General features: G+C 40.2%; 1 protein-coding gene across 8 annotated transcripts in view; it reads right to left on the bottom strand.

The window, feature by feature from the left end:
• Positions 1–13,635, bottom strand: part of EPS8 (EGFR pathway substrate 8, signaling adaptor) — a 226,504-nt gene that overhangs the window by 56,214 nt on the left and 156,655 nt on the right. For all 8 annotated transcript variants that reach the window (XM_089769524.1, XM_089769530.1, XM_089769528.1 and 5 more), the window contains 5 exons: positions 11,207–11,274; positions 8,154–8,315; positions 7,818–7,967; positions 7,117–7,199; positions 3,405–3,541 (listed from right to left, as the gene is read on the bottom strand). In XM_089769524.1, coding sequence (XP_089625650.1) covers positions 3,405–3,541; positions 7,117–7,199; positions 7,818–7,967; positions 8,154–8,315; positions 11,207–11,274 — 600 coding nt within the window. The remainder of the gene's footprint in view (positions 1–3,404; positions 3,542–7,116; positions 7,200–7,817; positions 7,968–8,153; positions 8,316–11,206; positions 11,275–13,635) is intronic.

Raw genomic sequence — 13,635 nt, forward strand, 5'->3', positions numbered from 1 at the left:
TGTTTGTTTCTTTGTTGTTGTTTTTTTTTAATCCAGTGTCAATATTGTTCCCATTTCTTAAGGTTCTAACACTGTATTAGATAGGGCTTTAATTTTGCTTTTACCGAAAACAAAGAAAAAACTCAAAATACTGGTTTTGAGGGGGAAAAAAACACAGGTTCAAGCTGCCATTGAATGAGATAAGCAAGTCAAATATTCAAAATTTTATTATTAATTTATATTGCATTAGCATCTCAAAGGGCCAGTTTAGAACAAAGCCCCACTGTGTTCAGCATTGTAGAAATACATGATGTACCTAACTGAGCCTCCGCTCTGAAGAATTTACCATCTTAAGTTCTGCTCCTACAAACAGTTAAACATATGCTTAGCCTTATGCATTTGAGCAGGACCAATGAAATCAACTGATTGTCTTCACAAATTATGTTACTCATGCGAGTAGAATTGGAGTCCAAGTCAAATGACATGCATGGGAGGAGTGCAGACAAGGGTATGAAACTGACTAATCGTAAGTAGATAACATGTTGATTATCCTCATTTAGTCACTTTTAATTCATTGTTTTCTATTAGCAATTGCAGCAGAAGTAGCTCTTGAGGAGGAGGATGGGGATAAAGGGATATACAAGTTGAGACATGCAAGATATCATTGGAACAGGTATGATTTACTGACAGTGATTATCCCATTTATATGCATGTATCATTTTTGTATCTAAAGTGAGGAATAATGATTATACATCTGTACTACTAAAGTGTTTGCACCAGGGGAACGCCCACGGGACAAAATTCAGTCAGTCTGGCTGGCTAACTAGGGATGTCAATGGACCACTGGGAGAACAATAAGTCTTTGAAGATGCTAATCTCCCACCTTCCTTAAAAGCTTTGCTGGGATGCTACAAACCACCAGTGATTCATGCTGCTTTGACACTGCAGGGTCATGTGATTAAGACACCTGGTACTAGATAACACATTAGAATACCAGTATTTTTGGACTGGGAAGGAACCATTACTGGAAACAAAGGGTTCCTGCCACATATAAAACCTATTTAAGTCAGGGGAGGGTCAGAATCAGTGTTCCTTTTTCACCAAATCCCCACCCAGGATAACTGCTGTGAACATTTAAGAAACAAGGTGGTGAGGGAGATGGAGAGAAGAACTAAGCCCAGACTGGAAAAGGTGACTGGGATGTGAAAAAAATATACCTAGAGTTTTAAATTACAAGCAAGAGCAGTTTCCCTTCAAGAAATGCTGCAATTTACTTAAAACAACAGCTAGGGTGAGAAATTACTGCTTATAACCAGTTTCTTTAGCAATTTAAGCTTAGTGTTATCTGAAGAAGTGGGTTGTACCTTATGAAAGCTCAAGACACCATCCACATGTTTTGTTAGTTTTTAAGGTGCTGCTAAACTATTCATTGTTTAAGTTTTCCAGTTACAGACTACCCCACTGAAGCTTAGTTTACGTGCCTTTTATTTGTTTAGTAATCTGCTTTGATCTGTTTGCTATCCTTTATAATCATTTAAAATCTCTCTTTTGCAGTTAATAAACTTGTTTTTTGTTTTCCCTAAAACCAGTCTGTGGAATTCATAATTAGGGAGGAAAAAAGCGGTGCATATCTTCTTCCACATTGAGGCATGGAGCAATTTCATGAGCTTATGCTATACAGCTCTTTCTGGAGTGCAAGACAATATAATTTTGGGTTTACACACCAGATGCGGTGTGGACTTGAGTGAAGGGCAATTTCATAGCTGAAGCCTTCCCATGCACTGCTGATTTCAGAGTCTTTCTGCAGCTGGATGTATCCCTACCTATTTGTGTGCACAAGGAGTCTTGAGGAGTCCTACCTCTGCAGGACAGTGTAAAGGAGCCCAAGCTGGTGGAACAAGTGGGCTCAGTGGTACCCCAATACATCAGATGGCACTCTGGAGAGGCAACAACCCATTACAGTGGCCTCAAGCTTTAATTCAAGGAGGGAATGCCATATGAAAAGGGCAGAATGGGAAAAGGCTTGGAGACAGTTGTGTGAAAGTGACAAATTAGGCACAGTTGGCTGAGACAAGGGGAAATGCAGTGATAAGATAGTATTGTGCGTATGGGGATGGGCAGACAGAGTTAGTGATAAGATAGTATTGTGCGTATGGGGATGGGCAGACAGAGTTAGTGATCAAAAAAAGAAAATCTTAATTTTACAGGGAACCATTATGTTTCCTATTTTAAAAATCAATTTCATTAAAGGCTACAGCACTTGAATCTACTTAACTGTGGGGTTTCAGTTAAAACAATTTGGACTATATCAAGAAAAATAGAAAAAAATCAATAACTGTTAGGAACACAATTCAGTGAGAGTTCACTTTCCCAAAAACAAAACCACAAACACCTTTAAACAAAGAGAAATTCGAACAAAATAACCAATTAACCTTTGCTTGATGAAGCACATAATGCTGTGTGGTGGTATGTAAACATTTTCTGGCCATTATTGCTTTCTGTGGACATTTTAAAGGCTTTGTGCTGCACAGTTGCACACTCCATTAACAAATACTTTCATTCCATAAATAGACAATGGAATAAGACCCCTCATGAATAATGGATTCTTTTGCTTTTTTTATTTTACTTAGAAACCATTAAAGTATAAACTCCAAAAACTCAATTTACCCAAAATTATTCTTTAAAACACATTCTATTCTACTGAAAGTTGTTGCATTATTTCCAAATTAGCAATAATTTAAATTTTTTCCTCATAGAAATCATGTTTTCCCATGACAGTCAAAATCTGAAACCCCACATAGAAGATGGGAATCACATATATTCATTTTTCTACTTTGCTATAACACGCTTTTGCTTAGACCTGTAAAGAGGACAAGCCAAGTGTGCAATACCATTTGCTTCAAAATTAAGTGGAGTCCAACCCCAATCATCTTTTTATTATAGTGTTATCTGTGCAGTAAGTATGATGCACATCAATAAGGCCATACAGCAGCCAGACTTCAGTTAACTTTCATAGACAGTTCCTAGAATATCATGCTCAATTCTAGGTATTTCAATATCAAAGAAATTGATACAATTTTTAAAAAGCTCAGAAACAGAAAAATTTGGGTGGATAAAATCGCTCAGGTTCTGACAGCCAAATGCACTAGTCCATCAATAAGTCTCTGTAGGGAAGTGGCAGGTTGGGGCTTTTAAAATTAAGAGTAAACAAAACAGTAGAAGACACAGGAGAGTAAATAGCCCTGATCTTCCCCAGTAGGAATGTAACAGATGATCCAATTGGTCTTTTCTATTTTTAGCCTCAGTTACCATAATCTTCATAGAGCTTCTGTTTGTAATAATTGTTTTTATTTGTTGCCAACATACTGCCCAGAACACTGCCAACCACTCACCTACCAACACCCCCAGTTCCCAAAAATACTCACAGTCTCCTTGTTCAGCTGCCCAAGCAGACCATGCTGCCACTCGGCTTCTGACATCCACCTGTGTGACAGTACCTGGGGGAACAGGAGCTGGTGCTTTCGGAGGTGGAGGAATAGAGCTGTCAACTTTGGAAATCATCCTAAGGAAACAGAACAAATCACAGCTGAAGCATTAAAAAAAAATCTCTCCTTTCTAATGTGTTATTGGAAAAGGCAGGTGGGCGTTTGGGAAATCTTTTTGTCAGACATAAAAAGTTAGCAGTACACAAGTCTGCAATTGTAAGAAAATTGAGCATACTTGAAAGGGTGATCCGTGATAAGCTCCCTGCCACTGCTAATTCTGTGCATATAGCAAACATGCACAAAGATTCCAACAAAGTTTCCTTTGGTCATATGGAAAAGCCTTATAGAATTTTAGAAAGATTTATCTTCTTTCTACATAAGCAATCAGGCTATATAATTCTGTAGCAGAGATTAATTTAATAGCTGGAACATATCAGGAGTCAGGTCACCACATGCAGAGAGGGGTAGCCTCAAGCCTTCATTGGAAGTAAGCTGACAAAAGGGAGCACCACAAATTCATTATCAAGCCGTTGATTTTCTAAGAAAGGCTGTCAACTTTCATAGACAGTTCCTAGAATATCATGTTCAATTCTGGGTATTTCATTATCAAAGAAATTGATAAAAAAAATTTAAAAAGCTTATAAAAGGAAAAGTTGGGATGAATAAGTTCTCACAGCCAAATCCGCTAGCGCATCAATTTGTCTCTGTAGAGAAGTTGACAGCTTGGGACATTTAAAATTAGAGTAAACAAAACAGTAGAAGACACAGAATAGCCTTGATCATCTTCAGTGAGGATGGAGCAGATAATCCAGTTGGTCTTTTCTATTTTAGCCTCAGTTATTATAATCTTCATTGTAATAGTTGTTTTTACTTGTTGGTGCCGCCTATTCCCAGCAATACTCACAGTCTCCTATTTCTTAAAGCTGAACTGATGATACCTAATGACTGAATTTGGAGGTGGGGAAAAAAAAACTATCATAGTCTGACTCTGCTGACTACAAATGCAGATTTGTTCCTCACAGTACATTTTCTAGCATTTTATCCCATACAGTTGTAAATACCACAAACAATAGAGCTTCCCATCATTTTCCTTAGGACACTATTCAGTGGCCCGAGACACCTTACCATCACTCAGGTCTTCCTACCCACCATCATTAACCCTGTTTCTTCCCCCTCTCAATTCTCTCTCATTTCTTCTATTCCTACCCTTCAAACATTGGTAGATCTATGTCCCATTCTGTTTATCCCTAGATTAATATTAACTATTCAATCTCTCCAAAGTCAGAACCTCCAGGCTTTTTTTGGTTGTTCTCCATACTTCCTCCAATTTAGCTTGGGAATAACTTGGTCCCCAAACTGAGATCACGTCCATATTATTCTAGCACAGTTATGCTAGGATAGCCCCCTAATGCAGATGCACCTCAGGTCAGTGAGGGGTAACTTAGGCCAATAAGTGGGCTGAATGATGGTCATAACCAAGATGGTCTCCTGGGACAGGGTAGATTTGCTGACAGCGCTTGTGCACCTACAATTTGTGGGGTGTGCCGATTGAACCATAGCAGCACTTTGATTGGATACAGAGGGAACACACAAGTCTCACAGTGCTGTGTGCAGTGAGCATGCACCTCAACTCAAATGCCCTTGCTTTCTGTGCATGTAATGCCAGAATGAAAAAAAACTACATGGACGAAATCCAGCAGAATCTGGAAACCCTGCACAGGAGCAACAGTAAACAAAATGCCTCCTGGACCACACGTAGAACACTGAGGGACCACATACAGCCCTCGGGTGACAGGCTGCCCACCACTGGCGTACACCATCAAAAGCAATTTTTCTTCCTGAATGCCAGTACCACCTCTCCAAAGAACATTAGCAATGCTGAGAAGAGCACTTTTGTGTCTTATAGTGATGCCTGCAATGGGAGTTCTGTCATCACCGCTATGACGGTGAAGGGGTGCGATTTTTTTCTATCCAATATAGTTATGGCAGTGTACTCTTTAGGTGTGGACCAGGCGGAAAGCAGTATTTCTGGGGTAAATATGATTGTGGGACTATTATCTTCTTTCTCTATGATCTCATACCTCCTTGTATGATGTCATAATGCATGGCAAACTCTAATCTGCCGTACACTGTCAGCCTTTGCCCTCTTATAGCATTACAGCTTTCTGGGTTCCACCACACAGCATTGCAGTGCAGATAATTTTTCCCAGATGCATTGACTTGCATTTTCCCAAACTAAATCTCATTTTAATTTTCTGTCATTGTTTCAAACGTTTCCAAGTCATTTTGTATTAATAGTTTGTCCTCATACTTATTGGAAACTGTTCCTAATTTAAGCCATTGCCTTGCAAACACAAATGCAGCCATTTAACTTTAAGCAGATGAGTAAAGTTAAGAATGTGCATGTTTGTAAGATCGAAGCCATTATATATGTTAACTCCATGAGCATGCTGCTTAATCCCTCTACCAGATCATTAACTTGTGTCTATTTTCCCCATCTGTAAAATAGTTAAATTAACACTTTATTATCTTTGTACACTGTTTTGAGAACTACCAATGACAAATTTTAGATAAGCTAAGCATTTCTGGGAGAGATTTTCAAGATGCAAAAAGGAAAATAAGTACCAAACTCCCATTAATGCCTTTGAAAAACTCCTCTATTATTTCTAAACCCCCCAATGCCTCACTTCTGTATTAGTCAGAGTTTAAAGCCAGCAGATGATCTAGTTTATCTCCTCTACAACACATGGGCTACCAACAAGCACAGAACATCTGTACACTAAACCTAACAACCTGAATTAGACCAAAGTATCACAGCTCAGAGGTTAAACTATAATATGCCACTGGGAGAGAACAGGAGGGACAGAAGTCCACCAGTATCTGAGGCCCCTGCAATGACCGGAAATAGATTAAGTGAGATATACCCAGATGATCCTGCTGATCCTGCTGAGCAACCTACATCCCATCCTGGAGAGGAGGGCATATCCCATCCTCCACCACCCCTCAAGGCCACTGCAAGTTTGACCCAGGGGAAAGATTCCCTTCTGGCCCTATATATGGCAATTAGTTCAGCCCTTGAGTTTAAGGAAGAATCAGCCAGGAAAACACCTGAAAAAAACCTATGCTTAGTATTTACTCACAGCACCAGCCCATCCTATCCAGTGCCCTCTCTTCAGCTGTGGCCATCTCTGAGGCTTCCGAGCAAAGAACCAACCAACCAAAGAAAACCCAGAATATATTTGTAAAGAGGAATGGGACCTTTCCTGACCCCTGCTTGTGACCACTTGAAGCATGACATTTTAGGAACATCAGACATTAATTTTCTCTTAATTCAGGGCACGTTGCTCCCCCAATCCTTAACACAGCAAAGCTGTTCTCATCCCTAGGGAAGTGGCAGCATTCTCTCAGCTGAACACAGCTCAAAGTATAACACTGGAGAGGGGGAGAGTTACAATTAGAGTTTGTAAATTTAGAGAGTGGGAGAGATAAATAAATCAAGCTGTTGCTCCTGACAGCGGGTGTATACTATCCAGAAGATTACCACAAGATAGAAAAGAATAGTATAGCTGGGAAGAAGAGAATGGGAAGGGAAAAAAAGGATGATTTTTAATTACTACTCGACTGTTTCTGATGCTACCTGAAAGTTTTTTACCTGAGTGTATCAAGCCTCTTCTTTTGCTTCCCCCCTTTGCTGTCGCCGATTGCACTTTCAATATCTTCATGAATAAGGCTAGCCTGCAGTGACAGAAACAGATGTTACCTGGCTGTCAAATACTTGAAGTGTTAACTACGCTAAATAGATAAGATGCCAGCACCTTCTGGTGGCTACGAGTCTGTCTCAGCACAAATAATTTGATGTCTCGAAGAAGAGAGGGGGAGAACACACTGTACGTAGAAAAGATTTAATTGCTTAATGATAAAGCAATAGATGGAAAGGAAAAACGTAATAAGAACAGGTAGTTAGCATTCTAACTATTTTAACACCATCTTTGTATTAGTGAATATTACTCACACACACACCCCTTGCTGATATGCAAGCCTAAACCTAATAGTTAAGCCTTGAACTTTACCCTCCCACAATGAACTCTCTAGGAAAGAGTTATATAGGTGTGCACTCCACTAAGGTTTCAAATGTCTAAGACATCATTACCCTATAATAAAAAAATACTACCATGTGTTTATTATCATATTAAGAAAATGTACTATTATAAATATATTAATGTTAAAGTACCTTTAACAGAAGAAATGAACAAAGTACATTGTGCGAGGCAGTAGCATGATTTTCCTCTTACTGTCAAATCACAAAGTTACAAAATGTAAGCAATCTGTAATGGGTCCCTATTATTATCTTACCTTAACTTCATCACATTGGAAAAGATGAAGATCTGGCTTGTTTTGGGCTGGTTCTTTGCATACCAGTGCAAGAATAGAATCATAATTGCATGCATTCATCACAGCTTGGCAATGCTGAATTGTGCTCAAAGGAAAATTCTCCAGTTCATTCTGCAGGGAGGGGGGAAATATTTTACATTTCTGGTTACCAAAAATTCAGAGTTTTGAACTCTGAAATACTGACAGTCCCATTCAAACAATAAAAATTATAAAGCAGTAATTAATATAAAAACCATTTTTCTACTGATTCCTTTCTTCTTTCTTTTTGAACATGAGAATGCCATTTACGGACCCCACCTTTGATTCTAAGTCCACCAGACTGACAGCTTTGTCATCCACTTGAAGAATCATATCTTGAGTCCACACTTTGCCCTTGGCATCCAGCAATTTCAGCTTTCTTATTCCATCATCTACTGTTATCATAGCCTCTTTCCGATCCAAAACAAAAGTGGTCAAGTGCTGATGATTGATACATGCATTAAAAAAAAGCACACACATTAAAAGTCTTTTTCCAGGAATAACTGTTGGTAATATTTACACTGTAGAAAAATGGGTGATAAGCAATACATTTACAGAGTTGTGCCTTTATGCATGACACTTCCCATTGATAACAAGTTATGATTTTTATTCCATAAAGTCATTTAAGGAAATCATCTGGCTATTATAACCAACAATGTATCATCCTCTATCATTTTGTTATCAGTTACACTACCTTGGATATTTTGACATTCTTCAGGCATCACAATCATGATTAAAAAAAAATACCCGTGGAATATTAATTTACTGTGCATGATAAGTAGCAGCCTAGCATCATTGGCAAGTGAAAGATACATAGCAGCACAATAGGAATCTGGCCTACTCTCTGTTAATTTGCCTCAAGCCTGATCTGAAGGGTCCTCATGTGTCTGCGAAAGCTGCGAGTAGCATGCTCATGGCAATGATGTTTGTTCATTTGTTTCTCATGAGATATACATTCTAGAAAGACTGATCAGACATTTCATATAGACCAGAAAACACATAAGATAGCAGTTACTTTTCTTACTACCAACCTGACACATGCTTTATTTTTAACCAATGGCCTCCAGATAAAATTTTACCTCATTGCCATAAATCATATCAGATCTAGCTTTGCATTTTTATCCAATAACTTGAATTTCAACTCAGTCTCAATTATCTATTTAATATTAATAATTATAATTCATATAAATATAATAAGTAAATATATTATTTATTGTATATATATTTATTTATATATGTGCGACTAAATATAATCATTCATTTATTCTATGAACATGAATAAGATTGCATATCTTTTACATTATTTCCATTTTTAAAAAGTGTTGTGTGTGTTTGTATCAGATACACAGAATGGTATACCTATTAACTGTGTAAGCAAGGCAACGAGTAGGTCATATGATCACATACTATGAACACAGAAATGAAAGGGAATTTAAAACAAATAAAAACCAAAATGAAATTTAGTAATGAGATTGTACAGTAAACTTCCGATAATCCAGCACCTTTAGGACCCAGGGGGTGCCGGATTATCAGATATGCTGGACTATCAGAAGGGGGGGCTATGAGGGGTCTGGAGTGGGATGGGAGGGGATGCCACCCCAGACTCCTCATAGCCCTCCCTTATGATAGTCCGGCTCTGCCCCAGGCGTCCCTGATTCAGCTGCTGCTGGTCAGTTTCAGCAGCAGCTGAATCGGGGATGCCTGCAATAGAGCAGCTGGGGTGCTGCCGGGTTGGTCCCGCAGCGCTGAGGGGCGGCGCTACGGCACCAACCCAGCAGCACTCCAGCTGCTCTTGGGGACGCCTGGGACAGAGCAGCTGGGGTACTGCCCGGTTGGTCCCGTAGCGCTGCCCCTCGGGACTGCGGGACCAACCCGGCAGCACCCCAGCTGCTCTTGGGGATGCCTGGGGCAGAGCAGGTGGAGTGCTGCCGGGTTGGTCCCGCAGCGCCAAAGGATGGGGTTGCGGGACGAACCCGGCAGCACTCCAGCTGCTCTGCCCCATGCGTCCCCAAGAGCAGCTGGGGTGCTGCCGGTGGTTGGTCCCGCAGCCCCGAGGGGCAGCGCTACGAGACCAACCCAGCAGCATCCCAGCTGCTCTGCTCCCGGATTCCCCTGGTCAGTTTCAGCAGCAGCTGAATGGGGAAAGCATGTCCGGCTGTCCCAGCACTTCCGGGTTCCAGATGGTGCCGGACCATCAGGAGTCCCGGAGCATTGGATGCCGGACTAATGGAGTTTTACTGTATATTGATTATTCACCTATCCAATGCTTGCATTCCAAATACAGGCAGTTACCCTTATGCCAACAGAGTACCAACACCTAACTTTAAATTTTTTAAGTTGGTAAAAAAATCATACAGACTAAAAAGCAATACAAGAATTTCCTTGCAAGCAGATCGTGAAGCAACAGAATGTAAGATGATGCTTAGAACCATCAAGTATGTAACAACTTATACAAGTTCTGAATTTAAAGCTGAACAATAAGGAATTGTGAATTTATGGCATTTGGCAGGACCTAATTTAGTCCTACAATAGTGGTGCTTGGTTGGACAACAGAATGTCTACTGTCACATCAGAATAAGGCTATAATATGTTGTTTTATATTTTAGATCATCTTAAGATGACTAAGAGTCACAAAATAGGTCAGCATCCAGGACTTGCTTCCCTGCAGAATTCAAATGGATCTACTCCTGGAATAGAACTTGACAGCAATTCTGCATAGCAATTAGGACAGAAAACAAGAAAAGTTCTGCATTTCAAACTAGGGGGAATTTGATAGGTAAAACATAAATAACTATACCAGAATGTAGCCAGGACCTGAAGTTCAGACCCCTTGCTCTTGTGAATAGTGGTCTGAGCTCTCTGATGATATTTTAACAAAGCCTCAGTTTCCAATATCATCCAACACAGAGCCTCAGTAACACAGAGCATCTCAACACTATGCCTGAGGACTAGAAGGCAACAGACTCAAGGAAAAAAAGCGCATCACCAATCAAATTATCATCATCATTTCCTGAGGCACCTAGATTTTGCACACACATGTCCCTTCCCCTGGCTAAACAGTAAAGCAATCCTGCTTTGCTCATAAAATGTGACACAATTGCAGCTCATTGTGGTCTAGCTGCAGGATCCAAAACATAATCAAATGTATACTAAAAGTGACATTTGCCTGACGAAACATTTTTGATGATATACGTGTCTTTAAACACATATTCACTGCTTGGGAAAACAAATCATTCTATATTATATAGAACTGTACTTGAAAGAATATACTTTGCGTTTTGCCCTACAAATTGTGTCAGGGCATTTGCTACTTTCTTGGAAATCTGCCTTACCTCCACATGGTACTGTGAAGTTTCAGATATGCTGCTGACACTGTCCCGTGCATAATTCTTTCTTTGCTCTAAAAAATAAAAATCAAGAGATTAATTATTCACTTGCTTCCATGTTGTGCTGAAGCTTATAGGTACCCAGAATATCTTACACAAACGCAGAAGAACAAAAGCTGTTCCTTATCATACTCAAAAGGAAAAGCTTTCACTTCGTTGTAGCTCTGAGCACATTTCATAGCCACGTAAACAATACCATGAAAAGAGTCAGCAGGAGGCACACAAAAAGCTAGATTCAACACAACTCAGAATACAACAGGTTATTGGCATTTTAAGTATAGATTGAAAATAATATAGTATGAAGTTTGAATAGTAAAATCACTGACTTCCCACTAACATAGCTAACAATATTGCCTTGGGGCTTTTTGTATATGCATTAATGTATTCTGAAACCAAGTGTGCCTTATATATAACCATACCTAAAAAGCCCCAGGAATTAGCAAATAAAAAACAAATCAATATCTTAAATATTAGTGCATGAAACTAATTTTGAAATTATTTTAAAAACAAATAAATCTGATTTGCCTTTTTCTTTCTTCCTAAACATTCAAAATAAAGGAATTACCGGTGTAGAAATAGGCTGAGAAAGGAAAAATGCAGAAGATGCAATACAGAACTGCCACGCTGAATTATTCTAAGAAAGAACTTAAATTCTTCTGACGGTTACATAATACTGCAAAATCAGAAATATTATCTTGGGTCTATTTTATGCCACTGGAGAAAAATAATACATATTACAATGTCATGATCACAGAAGAAAACGTCAAATCTTAATTTCATACAAAAATATTCACAGTGTAATAATATTTGGAACCTTTACGGAATCACGGAAGGGCCTATTCTTGCTTTCCTTTTTCAGGCAAAGTTCCAAGTCAAGTCAACAGGAGACCTGGCAGGTTGAGGTTTGCAGGAACTAGCTTTTCAGTATTTTGGGTTTGTTTGTTTTTTTAATTAATAATCAACTTTTCTGCTTTAAGATAAATGAGCATGTTGATAATAAACTGGGTTTCAAGACAACAAAATGACACATACACTGTATGTCAATTTCATCATAGTGCATTTGTGGAAAATAAAGAATGCATTATGTTAAAAGACTCTAAGAGCCAGCTCTATCAAACCAACTACTTCAACACAATAAAATGAAGGCAGATTTGAACTGAATAGGTATTTAAGATGTCAAGGTCTGTAAACTGCATAGATCTTTTTTTGGGGGGGAGGGCGCTGTATAAAGCAGAAGGCAGCCCTTCTGGCAATGATATACTGAGGCCCTGCACAAACTGTATTTCTTTGCACAGATACGTCAGGTTCTAGGGCTGTTAGATATCAGGTAACTGAATAGTCATAAGTGCATGAAATCTTTGCAGTTTCACAACTGTAACTGGGGGGTGGGGCCAGTAGTCAGTGCGCTCCCAGCCCCACTCCCGGGTAGCCCCGGGGCACCCCACACTGCTGCCTCTAGTACAGAGGAAACAGCGCAGGATTGCATAGGGAGCTGGTCAGCGAGGAGAGCCAGTTTAAAAAACAGCTTCCCATATGGACCATCTGCTTGATGCCCTGCTGCCTCAGTTACAGAGGCAGCAGCATGGTGTGGCAGCAGCTCCTGTCCACAGGGGGTGCATTGGGGGTCCAAGCTTCCCATGGAAGTGTCTGTCCATGTGGAGCTCAGACCCCCTGCAGATGGGGGTGCTACCGTAAAGAAGCCTCTGCTCATGGTGGATCCAGGCTCCAGGAAATGCAGCCCCTTTGTAGCAGCCCCTGTCCACAGGGGATCCAAGCTCCTCACAGACAAGAGGCTGTTACTCATTTCCTGGAGCAGCCTCTGTGGCTGCAGACAAAGGCTACTTCACGGCAGCCTTCCCTGCCCACGCACCCCTGCTTCTGTTGCCTTTAATAGAGGCAGCAGCAGGAAGGCCCAGCAGCACAGTGGAGCTGGTGCTGGAGGGAACCAGCTTTTAAGCTGGTTCCCGCTTCTTGCCCCCTTGCTGGGGAGGAGGGAGGGGGATGTGAGTAGTTGACAAGATTAACCAATAAGCCTAAGCTTATCATCTAGTCGACTACTCCTTGACATCCCTAGTCAGGCCAGCCAAGAGGGGGTGGGGTGGGGGGGTTAATAACAGACGATCTCGATGCTGTTAAAAGCAATGTACCCTCAACTCCCATAGTTTCAGTGGGCAATTACTTAGCAGATGATATGTGGCTGGAGGTACAGGCTCATAGTTTCATTATGTCTGTGCATCTCATCGAAGACAGTTACATAACACCTTGATAGCCTGTTGTCTTTCTTCCCAGAAGGCCAGTGTTGCTTACTTCAATAAAGCTACCCATGGGCAATTAACTTACTGCAGTTATTCAGTTTGCTTTAGTGAGATTAGTCT

This window comes from Pelodiscus sinensis, chromosome 1 (genome assembly GCF_052426305.1).
Source record: "Pelodiscus sinensis isolate ZL-2025 chromosome 1, ASM5242630v1, whole genome shotgun sequence".
In the NCBI taxonomy this organism is placed as follows: Eukaryota; Metazoa; Chordata; order Testudines; family Trionychidae; genus Pelodiscus; species Pelodiscus sinensis.